General features: G+C 46.8%; 1 protein-coding gene across 2 annotated transcripts in view; it reads left to right on the top strand.

The window, feature by feature from the left end:
• The window catches only part of LOC141164548 (dihydrofolate reductase-like), a 47,093-nt gene that overhangs the window by 18,214 nt on the left and 15,496 nt on the right, over positions 1 to 13,383 (top strand). For both annotated transcript variants that reach the window (XM_073649929.1, XM_073649928.1), the window contains exons 2-3: positions 2,010 to 2,118; positions 2,926 to 2,975. In XM_073649929.1, coding sequence (XP_073506030.1) covers positions 2,018 to 2,118; positions 2,926 to 2,975 — 151 coding nt within the window. In that variant the 5' untranslated portion in view covers positions 2,010 to 2,017. The remainder of the gene's footprint in view (positions 1 to 2,009; positions 2,119 to 2,925; positions 2,976 to 13,383) is intronic.

Genomic DNA, 13,383 nt, shown 5'->3' with positions numbered 1-13,383 from the left:
CCCATGCAGGATGTCACCCCCCATATAATGCCCCATGCAGGATGTCACCCCCCATATGATGCCCCATGCAGGATGTCACCCCCCATATAATGCCCCATGCAGGATGTCACCCCCCATATAATACCCCATGCAGGATGTCACCCCCCATATAATACCCCATGGAGGATGTCGCTTCTCCCCCCATATAATTCTCCATGCAGGATGTCCCTTTCCCCCACCATATAATGCCCCATGCAGGATGTCACCTCCCTCTCTTTAAAATGCCCCATGCAAGATGTCACTCCCACTCTTTATAATTCCCCATGCAGGATGTCACCCCCCATATAATGCCCCATGCAGGATGTCACCCCCTCTCTTTATAATTCCCCATGCAGGATGTCACCCCCCATATAATGCCCCATGCAGGATGTCACCGCCCCATATAATGCCCCATGCCTCCATACATTAAAAAAAAAAATCAAATACTCACCTCACTCCTCCTCACTTGCTGCCGCTGCTCAGTTCCGGACTCCAGCGTTGTCGGCGTTGTCCCGCTTTGCGCTGACTGTGACGGCTCAGGGGAGGGCACGGTGGAAACACCTGAGACTTCACAGGGAGCACACAGCAGGAAGACAGCGGATCTGCAGAGGCACGGGGTGAGGTAAGTATCCGGCTGGCGGGGCCCTGAGCAAGCGGGGGAGAAGGGCGGGCGGTGGCACCGCTCTCCTCCACCCATAGCCCGGCGGGGTGCCCAAAAGCGAGTGGGCCCCCCCCCGCCTGCTCAGGGCCCCAGCACTTGCCCGGGTGCACCAGGTGCTGATGCCGGCCCTGCAGCCACCACTTGGGGGAACTCACTTCCTGCAGCCACCACTATGGGGAGCTCACTTCCTACAGCCTCCTCTAGGGGGAGCTCACTTCATGCCGTCACCCCTATGTAAAGCTAATACGGGAAGTGAGAGCCCCCTAGTGGTGGCTGCAGGAAATGACATTTCCCTAGTGATGGATGCAGGAAGTGAGCTCCCCCTAGTGTTGGCTCAAGGAAGTGAGCTCCCCTATTGGCATCTGCAGGAAGTGAGCGAACTCTAGTGGTGGCTACAAAAAGTCAGCCACTCTAGTGGTGGCTGAAGAAAGTGACTCCCTCAAGTGGTGGCTTCATGAATTTAGCTCCCCTAGTGGTGGCTGCAGAAAGTGAGTTTTTCACTTCCTGCAGACATCACTAGTGGCTGTTGAACTAAGCTCCCCCCACTAAGGTAAGAACTTACTACATGCAGCCACCACTTGGGGGAACTCACGTCCTGCAGCTGCCACTACGGGAGCTCATGTCATGATGCCAACACTAGCGAAGCTCACCTCCTTCAGCCAACACTAGATAGAGCTCACTTCTTTAAGCCACCACTAGGGGGAGCTTACTTTTTGCAGACACCAATATGGGGAGCTCACTTCCTGCATCAATCACTAGGGAAATGTCACTTCCTGCTGCTACCACTAGGGGGCTCTCACTTGTCACCCACATAGGGGTGGCAGCATGAAGTGAGCTCCCCATAGAGGTGGCTGCTTGAAGTAAGTTCCCTCTAGTGGTGGCTGCATAAAGTGAGCTTATCCTATTGGTGGCTGCAGGAAGTGAGCTCCCCATAGTGATGGTGGCAGGAAGTGAGCTGCCCCTAGTGGTGACTGCAGGATGTAAGTTCCCCAAAGTGGTGGCTGTATGAAATGAGCTCAACCTAGTGGTGGCTGCAGGAAATAGTAAGTAGCTGCATGCTTTATGGATGTATCACCAGTGGCAGCCACCACTAGAGGGAACTCGCACCCTGCAGCCACCACTACAGGGAGCTCGCTTCATGCAGCCACCACTAGGGGGAGCTCATGTCACATACTTATTGAATTCAATAGGAGCTTTAAAAATCACAGGCAACTAATCTGTTACTATTCTAGGACAGCTTTCTGTCATCAGGAGTTCTAGTTGGGGCGCTGATCATTATTAACGAATCTGTCTGTTATTCTAACATATTCCATAATTTGTGTCTATTCAGCTATCGATATGTCTGAAGGAAAGATTATTGCCAAACCGATCAAGTTGATTGCCGCTGCTTGTAACAACATGGGAATTGGATATAAAGGGCACTTACCGTGGGATCTACCGTAAGTAGCACTTTACAAATAGACTAATGTACCAGATCTGTACTCTAGGACAGTGGTCACCAAACTGTGGAAATTCAACAGTTGGAAAACTACAAATCCCAGCATGCCGTGACAGCAAATTAAGATTCCTAATTGGCTGTTTTTGGAAATGCCAGTGCCAATATGGGATTTGGCAGCACAGGGGTCTTTTTTGGGGAAATGTTATTAATAATGAATTACAAGGGGTCCATCTCTTGGAAACCCTTTAAGAAAATAATTGAAGGTGCCACAGAAGTGCCACAGATCAGTACATGGTGTAGTGGCTGAAAATGGTACTGCAATTTTTCTCCTATGTTAGAGAGCTTGCAGTACCAAATAGGGCCACTATGCCATGTGTGGCGCTGTACCACCTCTGTTGAACCACAGACCCTTCAATCACTAGATCAGTGGGGCCGCCGGGACTCGAATCCTCATGGATTTGATATTCATGACCGATCTTAAGAATAAACCAGCCTTTTTCTCTGGTAGGAGAAAGACGGATCCTGTGGATTCTAGAATAAATGCATGCTTGGGTGACTACCTGGCCCTTCATTGTAGAACGCATGGAGAAACCAGAAAAAAAGAGTAATAGTGGGCAACAAAATATGTCCAATGGCCGCCATCATGCTAAACTTCAAGGACCAGGTGGTGGCACACTAATCGAGAGCGGCTCCTGGCCATGAGTAAATGGGGCACCATGATAGTCCCTGTGGCCCCAGTCTGAACAAGGCTTTATTATAGTAAATCCTAAGTAACCTGAACGATCCTTCCTTCTTTTTTTTTTGACAGGAAAGAATTCCAGTATCTGTTAGACACGATAACGACAGTAAAGCAGTCAGGTAAGAATTGTACTGTACTGTATATAGGGATGGGGTTAATAAAAAACAGCGTCTTCCCAGTTATCCTCAGTACAGAGCAGGGAGCAAAGTGAGACCACCCTAGTCTAATGCACGGTGCTAGAAACAAAAAAAAACAGAGTATGAAAAACTTAAAGGGATTATTTGGCTCACTTCTGTGTCGGTGGGAGCTGTGCCGATGACTTTACCGCCCCAGACGCCTGCCTAAAGACATGTACAATCTACAGAATAGATTGTACACGAGGATCGGAAGGTATGTGGCAGTAATATCATTGGCACCAATGGGCCTCACATAGTCCTCCATACAGTATAATGGGCCTCACATAGTACTCTATACAGTGTAATGGGCCTCACATAGTCCTCCATACAGTATAATGGGCCAACACAGTCCTCTATACAGTATAATGGGACCCACGTAGCCCTCCATACAGAATAATGGCCCCACATAGTCCTCCATACAGAATAATGGCCCCACATAGTCCTCCATACTGTATAATGGGCCCACATAGTCCTCCATACAGTATAATGGGCCAACATAGTCCTCTATACAATATAATGGGACCCACGTAGCCCTCCATACAGAATAATGGCCCCACATAGTCCTCCATACAGAATAATAGGCCCCACATAGTCCTCCATACAGTTTAATAGCCCCACATAGTCCTCCATACAGTATAGTGGGCCTCACATAGTCCTCCATACAGTATAATAGGCCTCACAAAGTCTTCCATACAGTATAGTGGGCCTCACATTGTCTTCCATACAGAATAATGGGCCTCACATAGTCCTCCATACAGAACAATGGGCCCCATATAGTCCTCCATACAGTATAGTGGACCTCACATAGTCCTCCATACATTATAATAGGCCTCACAAAGTCCTCCATACAGAATAAGAGGCCCCACAAAGTCCTCCATGCAGAACAATGGGCCTCACATAGTCCTCCATACAGAACAATGGGCCTCACATAGTCCTCCATACGGTATAATGGGCCTCACATACTCATCCATACAGAACAATGGGCCTCACGTAGTCCTCCATACAGTATAGTGGGCCTCACATAGTCCCCATACAGTATAATGGGCCTCACAAAGTACTCCATACAGAATATCGGGCCCCACAGAGTCCTCCATACTGAATAATGGGTCCCACATAGTCCTCCATACAGTATAATGGGCCAGCATAGTCCTCTACACTGTATAATGGGACCCACGTAGCCCTCCATACAGAATAATGGCCCCACATAGTCCTCCATACAGTATAATGGGCCCACATAGTCCTCCATACATTATAATGGTCCAACATAGTCCTCTATACACTATAATGGGACCCACTTAGCCCTCCATACAGTATAATGCCCCCACATAGTCCTCCATACAGTATAGTGGGCCTCACATAGTCCTCCATACAGTATAATAGGCCTCACAAAGTCCTCCATACAATATAGTGGGCCTCACATAGTCCTCCATACAGTATAATGGGCCTCACAAAGTCCTCCATACAATATAGTGGGCCTCACATAGTCCTCCATACAGAACAATGGGCCTCACATAGTCCTCCATACAGAACAATGGGCCCCACATAGTCCTCCATACAGTATAATAGGCCTCACAAAGTCCTCCATACAGAATAACGAGCCCCACATAGTCCTCCATACAGAACAATGGGCCTCACATAGTCCTCCATACAGAACAATGGGCCTCACATAGTCCTCCATACGGTATAATGGGCCTCACATAGTTATCCATACAGAACAATGGGCCTCACATAGTCCTCCATACAGTATAATGGGCCTCACATAGTCCTCCATACAGTATAATAGGCCTCACAAAGTCCTCCATACAGAATAACGGGCCTCACAAAGTCCTCCATACAGAACAATGGGCCTCACATAGTCCTCAATACAGAACAATAGGCCCCACATAGTCCTCCGTACAGTATAGTGGGCCTCACATAGTCCTCCATACAGTATAATAGGCCCCACAAAGTCCTCCATACAGAATAACTGGCCCCACATAGTCCTCTATACAGAATAATGGGCCTCACATAGTCCTCCATACAGAACAATGGGCCTCACATAGTCCTCCATACGGTATAATGGGCCTCACATAGTCATCCATACAGAACAATGGGCCTCACATAGTTTTCCATACAGAATAATAGGCCCACATAGTCCTCCATACAGTATAATGGGCCCCACATAGTTTTCCATACAGAATAATAGGCCCCACATAATCCTCGATACCAAATAATGGGCCCCACATAGTCCTCCATACAGTATAATGGGCCTCACATAGTCCTCCATACAGTATACTGAGCCCCACATAGACCTCCATACAATATAATGGGCCCCACATAGTCCTCCATACAGCATAATGACCCCACATAGTCCTCCATACAGAAAAATAGGCCACACATAGTCCTCCATAGAGAATAATGGGCCCCACATAGTCCTCTATACAGAATAATGGGCCCCACATAGTCCTCCATACAGAATAATGGGCCCCACATAGTCATCCATGCAGTATAATGGGCCTCACATAGTCCTCCATACAGTATACTGGGCCCTACATAGTCCTGCATACAGAATAATGGGCCCCACATAGTCCTCCATACAGAATAATGGGCCCCACTTAGTCCTCCATACAGTATACTGAGCCCCACTTAGTCCTCCATACAGCATAATGACCCCACATAGTCCTCTATACAGAACAATGGGCCCCACATAGTCCTCCATACAGTATAATAGGCCTCACAAAGTCCTCCATACAGAATAACGAGCCCCACATAGTCCTCCATACAGAACAATGGGCCTCACATAGTCCTCCATACAGAACAATGGGCCTCACATAGTCCTCCATACGGTATAATGGGCCTCACATAGTCATCCATACAGAACAATGGGCCTCACATAGTCCTCCATACAGTATAGTGGGCCTCACATAGTCCTCCATACAGTATAATAGGCCTCACAAAGTCCTCCATACAGAATAACGGGCCTCACATAGTCCTCCATACAGAACAATGGGCCTCACATAGTCCTCCATACAGAACAATAGGCCCCACATAGTCCTCCATACAGTATAGTGGGCCTCACATAGTCCTCCATACAGTATAACAGGCCTCACAAAGTCCTCCATACAGAATAACTGGCCCCACATAGTCCTCTATACAGAATAATGGGCCTCACATAGTCCTCCATACAGAACAATGGGCCTCACATAGTCCTCCATACGGTATAATGGGCCTCACATAGTCATCCATACAGAACAATGGGCCTCACATAGCTTTCCATACAGAATAATAGGCCCCACATAGTCCTCCATACAGTATAATGGGCCCCACATAGTTTTCCATACAGAATAATAGGCCCCACATAATCCTCGATACCAAATAATGGGCCCCACATAGTCGTCCATACAGAATAATGGCCCCACATAGTCCTCCATACAGAATAATGGGCCTCACATAGTCCTCCATACAGTATACTGAGCCCCACATAGTCCTCCATACAGTATAATGGGCCCCACATAGTCCTCCATACAGTATAATGGGCCCCACCTAGTCCTCCATTCAGCATAATGACCCCACATAGTCCTCCATACAGTATAATGGGCCCCACATAGTCCTCCATACAGAATAATAGGCCTCACATAGTCCTGTATACAGAATAATAGGGCCCACATAGTGCTCCATACAGTATAATGGGCCCACATAGTCCTCCATACAGAATAATGGGCCCACATAGTCCTCCATACAGAATAATGGGCCCACATAGTCCTCCATACAGAATAATGGGCCCCACATTGTCCTCTATACAGAATAAAGGGCCTCACATAGTCCGCCATACAGTATAATAGGCCTCACAAAGTCCTCCATACAGAATAACTGGCCCCACATAGTCCTCTATACAGAATAATGGGCCTCACATAGTCCTCCATACAGAACAATGGGCCTCACATAGTCCTCCATACGGTATAATGGGCCTCACATAGTCATCCATATAGAACAATGGGCCTCACATAGTTTTCCATACAGAATAATAGGCCCCACATAGTCCTCCATACAGTATAATGGGCCCCACATAGTTTTCCATACAGAATAATAGGCCCCACATAATCCTCGATACCAAATAATGGGCCCCACATAGTCCTCCATACAGTAAAATGGGCCTCACATAGTCCTCCATACAGTATACTGAGCCCCACATAGACCTCCATACAATATAATGGGCCCCACATAGTCCTCCATACAGCATAATGACCCCACATAGTCCACCATACAGAAAAATAGGCCACACATAGTCCTCCATAGAGAATAATGGGCCCACATAGTCCTCTATACAGAATAATGGGCCCCACATAGTCCTCCATACAGAATAATGGGCCCCACATAGTCCTCCATGCAGTATAATGGGCCTCACGTAGTCCTCCATACAGTATACTGGGCCCCACATAGTCCTCCATACAGAATAATGGGCCCCACATAGTCCTCCATACAGAATAATGGGCCCCACTTAGTCCTCCATACAGTATACTGAGCCCCACTTAGTCCTCCATACAGCATAATGACCCCACATAGTCCTCTATACAGACTAATGGGCCCCACATAGTCCTCTATACAGAATAATGGGCCCCACATAGTTCTCCATACAGAATAATAGGCCCCACATAGTCCTGCATACAGTATAATGGGCCCCACGTAGTCCTCCATACAGTATAATAGCCCAACATAGTCCTCTATACAGAATAATGGGCCCTACATAGTTCTCCATACAGAATAATAGGCCCCACATAGTCCTCCATACAGTATAATGGGCTAACATAGTCCTCCATACAGTATAATGGGACCCACGTAGCCCTCCATACAGAATAATGGCCCCACATAGTCCTCCATACAGAATAATGGGCCTCACATAGTCCTCCATACAGTATACTGAGCCCCACATAGTCCTCCATACAGTATAATGGGCCCCACATAGTCCTCCATACAGTATAATGGGCCCCACCTAGTTCTCCATTCAGCATAATGACCCCACATAGTCCTCCATACAGTATAATGGGCCCCTCATAGTCCTCCATACAGAATAATAGGCCTCACATAGTCCTCTATACAGAATAATAGGCCCCACATAGTCCTCCATACAGAATAATGGGCCCCACTTAGTCCTCCATACAGTATACTGAGCCCCACTTAGTCCTCCATACAGCATAATGACCCCACATAGTCCTCTATACAGACTAATGGGCTTCACATAGTCCTCTATACAGAATAATGGGCCCCACATAGTTCTCCATACAGAATAGTAGGCCCCACATAGTCCTCCATACAGTATAATGGGCCCCACGTAGTCTTCCATACAGTATAATGGCCCAACATAGTCCTCTATACAGAATAATGGGCCCTACATAGTTCTCCATACAGAATAATAGGCCCCACATAGTCCTCCATACAGTATAATGGGCTAACATAGTCCTCCATACAGTATAATGGGACCCACGTAGCCCTCCATACAGAATAATGGCCCCACATAGTCTTCCATACAGAATAATGGGCCTCACATAGTCCTCCATACAGTATACTGAGCCCCACATAGTCCTCCATACAGTATAATGGGCCCCACATAGTCCTCCATACAGTATAATGGGCCCCACCTAGTCCTCCATTCAGCATAATGACCCCACATAGTCCTCCATACAGTATAATGGGCCCTACATAGTCCTCCATACAGAATAATAGGCCTCACATAGTCCTCCATACAGAATAACTGGCCCCACATAGTCCTCTATACAGAATAATGGGCCTCACATAGTCCTCCATAAAGAACAATGGGCCTCACATAGTCCTCCATACGGTATAATGGGCCTCACATAGTCATCCATATAGAACAATGGGCCTCACATAGTTTTCCATACAGAATAATAGGCCCCACATAGTCCTCCATACAGTATAATGGGTCCCACATAGTTTTCCATACAGAATAATAGGCCCCACATAATCCTCGATACCAAATAATGGGCCCCACATAGTCCTCCATACAGTATAATGGGCCTCACATAGTCCTCCATACAGTATACTGAGCCCCACATAGACCTCCATACAATATAATGGGCCCCACATAGTCCTCCATACAGCATAATGACCCCACATAGTCCACCATACAGAAAAATAGGCCACACATAGTCCTCCATAGAGAATAATGGGCCCACATAGTCCTCTATACAGAATAATGGGCCCCACATAGTCCTCCATACAGAATAATGGGCCCCACATAGTCCTCCATGCAGTATAATGGGCCTCACGTAGTCCTCCATACAGTATACTGGGCCCCACATAGTCCTCCATACAGAATAATGGGCCCCACATAGTCCTCCATACAGAATAATGGGCCCCACTTAGTCCTCCATACAGTATACTGAGCCCCACTTAGTCCTCCATACAGCATAATGACCCCACATAGTCCTCTATACAGACTAATGGGCCCCACATAGTCCTCTATACAGAATAATGGGCCCCACATAGTTCTCCATACAGAATAATAGGCCCCACATAGTCCTGCATACAGTATAATGGGCCCCACGTAGTCCTCCATACAGTATAATGGCCCAACATAGTCCTCTATACAGAATAATGGGCCCTACATAGTTCTCCATACAGAATAGTAGGCCCCACATAGTCCTCCATACAGTATAATGGGCTAACATAGTCCTCCATACAGTATAATGGGACCCACGTAGCCCTCCATACAGAATAATGGCCCCACATAGTCCTCCATACAGAATAATGGGCCTCACATAGTCCTCCATACAGTATACTGAGCCCCACATAGTCCTCCATACAGTATAATGGGCCCCACATAGTCCTCCATACAGTATAATGGGCCCCACCTAGTCCTCCATTCAGCATAATGACCCCACATAGTCCTCCATACAGTATAATGGGCCCCACATAGTCCTCCATACAGAATAATAGGCCTCACATAGTCCTGTATACAGAATAATAGGGCCCACATAGTGCTCCATACAGTATAATGGGCCCACATAGTCCTCCATACAGAATAATGGGCCCACATAGTCCTCCATACAGAATAATGGGCCCACATAGTCCTCCATACAGAATAATGGGCCCCACATTGTCCTCTATACAGAATAAAGGGCCTCACATAGTCCGCCATACAGTATAATAGGCCTCACAAAGTCCTCCATACAGAATAACTGGCCCCACATAGTCCTCTATACAGAATAATGGGCCTCACATAGTCCTCCATACAGAACAATGGGCCTCACATAGTCCTCCATACGGTATAATGGGCCTCACATAGTCATCCATATAGAACAATGGGCCTCACATAGTTTTCCATACAGAATAATAGGCCCCACATAGTCCTCCATACAGTATAATGGGCCCCACATAGTTTTCCATACAGAATAATAGGCCCCACATAATCCTCGATACCAAATAATGGGCCCCACATAGTCCTCCATACAGTATAATGGGCCTCACATAGTCCTCCATACAGTATACTGAGCCCCACATAGACCTCCATACAATATAATGGGCCCCACATAGTCCTCCATACAGCATAATGACCCCACATAGTCCACCATACAGAAAAATAGGCCACACATAGTCCTCCATAGAGAATAATGGGCCCACATAGTCCTCTATACAGAATAATGGGCCCCACATAGTCCTCCATACAGAATAATGGGACCCACATAGTCCTCCATGCAGTATAATGGGCCTCACGTAGTCCTCCATACAGTATACTGGGCCCCACATAGTCCTCCATACAGAATAATGGGCCCCACATAGTCCTCCATACAGAATAATGGGCCCCACTTAGTCCTCCATACAGTATACTGAGCCCCACTTAGTCCTCCATACAGCATAATGACCCCACATAGTCCTCTATACAGACTAATGGGCCCCACATAGTCCTCTATACAGAATAATGGGCCCCACATAGTTCTCCATACAGAATAATAGGCCCCACATAGTCCTGCATACAGTATAATGGGCCCCACGTAGTCCTCCATACAGTATAATGGCCCAACATAGTCCTCTATACAGAATAATGGGCCCTACATAGTTCTCCATACAGAATAATAGGCCCCACATAGTCCTCCATACAGTATAATGGGCTAACATAGTCCTCCATACAGTATAATGGGACCCACGTAGCCCTCCATACAGAATAATGGCCCCACATAGTCCTCCATACAGAATAATGGGCCTCACATAGTCCTCCATACAGTATACTGAGCCCCACATAGTCCTCCATACAGTATAATGGGCCCCACATAGTCCTCCATACAGTATAATGGGCCCCACCTAGTTCTCCATTCAGCATAATGACCCCACATAGTCCTCCATACAGTATAATGGGCCCCTCATAGTCCTCCATACAGAATAATAGGCCTCACATAGTCCTCTATACAGAATAATAGGCCCCACATAGTCCTCCATACAGAATAATGGGCCCCACTTAGTCCTCCATACAGTATACTGAGCCCCACTTAGTCCTCCATACAGCATAATGACCCCACATAGTCCTCTATACAGACTAATGGGCTCCACATAGTCCTCTATACAGAATAATGGGCCCCACATAGTTCTCCATACAGAATAATAGGCCCCACATAGTCCTCCATACAGTATAATGGGCCCCACGTAGTCTTCCATACAGTATAATGGCCCAACATAGTCCTCTATACAGAATAATGGGCCCTACATAGTTCTCCATACAGAATAATAGGCCCCACATAGTCCTCCATACAGTATAATGGGCTAACATAGTCCTCCATACAGTATAATGGGACCCACGTAGCCCTCCATACAGAATAATGGCCCCACATAGTCCTCCATACAGAATAATGGGCCTCACATAGTCCTCCATACAGTATACTGAGCCCCACATAGTCCTCCATACAGTATAATGGGCCCCACATAGTCCTCCATACAGTATAATGGGCCCCACCTAGTCCTCCATTCAGCATAATGACCCCACATAGTCCTCCATACAGTATAATGGGCCCTACATAGTCCTCCATACAGAATAATAGGCCTCACATAGTCCTCTATACAGAATAATAGGGCCCACATAGTGCTCCATACAGTATAATGGGCCCACATAGTCCTCCATACAGAATAATGGGCCCACATAGTCCTCCATACAGAATAATGGGCCCACATAGTCCTCCATACTGAATAATGGGCCCACATAGTCCTCCATACAGAATAATGGGCCCCACATTGTCCTCTATACAGAATAAAGGGCCTCACATAGTCCTCCATACAGTATAATAGGCCTCACAAAGTCCTCCATACAGAATAACTGGCCCCACATAGTCCTCTATACAGAATAATGGGCCTCACATAGTCCTCCATACAGAACAATGGGCCTCACATAGTCCTCCATACGGTATAATGGGCCTCACATAGTCATCCATACAGAACAATGGGCCTCACATAGTTTTCCATACAGAATAATAGGCCCCACATAGTCCTCCATACAGTATAATGGGCCCCACATAGTTTTCCATACAGAATAATAGGCCCCACATAATCCTCGATACCAAATAATGGGCCCCACATAGTCCTCCATACAGTATAATGGGCCTTACATAGTCCTCCATACAGTATAGTGAGCCCCACATAGACCTCCATACAATATAATGGGCCCCACATAGTCCTCCATACAGCATAATGACCCCACATAGTCCTCCATACAGAAAAATAGGCCCCACATTGCCCTCCATACAGTATAATGGCCCCACATAGTCCTCCATATAGTATAGTGGGCCTCACATAGTCCTCCATACAGTATAATAGGCCTCACAAAGTCCTCCATACAGTATAGTGGGCCTCACATAGTCCTCCATACAGAACAATGGGCCCCACATAGTCCTCCATACAGTATAGTGGGCTTCACATAGTCCTCAATACAAAACAATGGGCCTCACATTGTCCTCCATACTGAATAATGGGCCCACATAGTCCTCCATACAAAATAATGGGCCCCACATTGTCCTCTATACAGAATAAAGGGCCTCACATAGTCCTCCATACAGTATAATAGGCCTCACAAAGTCCTCCATACAGAATAACTGGCCCCACATAGTCCTCTATACAGAATAATGGGCCTCACATAGTCCTCCATACAGAACAATGGGCCTCACATAGTCCTCCATACGGTATAATGGGCCTCACATAGTCATCCATACAGAACAATGGGCCTCACATAGTTTTCCATACAGAATAATAGGCCCCACATAGCCCTCCTCCATACAGTATAATGGGCCCCACATAGTTTTCCATACAGAATAATAGGCCCCACATAATCCTCGATACCAAATAATGGGCCCCACATAGTCCTCCATACAGTATA

The sequence above is a fragment of the Phyllobates terribilis genome, unplaced genomic scaffold (genome assembly GCF_046119375.1).
Source record: "Phyllobates terribilis strain yellow unplaced genomic scaffold, ASM4611937v1 Scaffold_10__3_contigs__length_209671492, whole genome shotgun sequence".
Classification (NCBI taxonomy): Eukaryota; Metazoa; Chordata; class Amphibia; order Anura; family Dendrobatidae; genus Phyllobates; species Phyllobates terribilis.
Note: the sequence above shows the minus strand (reverse complement) of the source record. Positions and strands in the feature narration are given on the sequence as shown.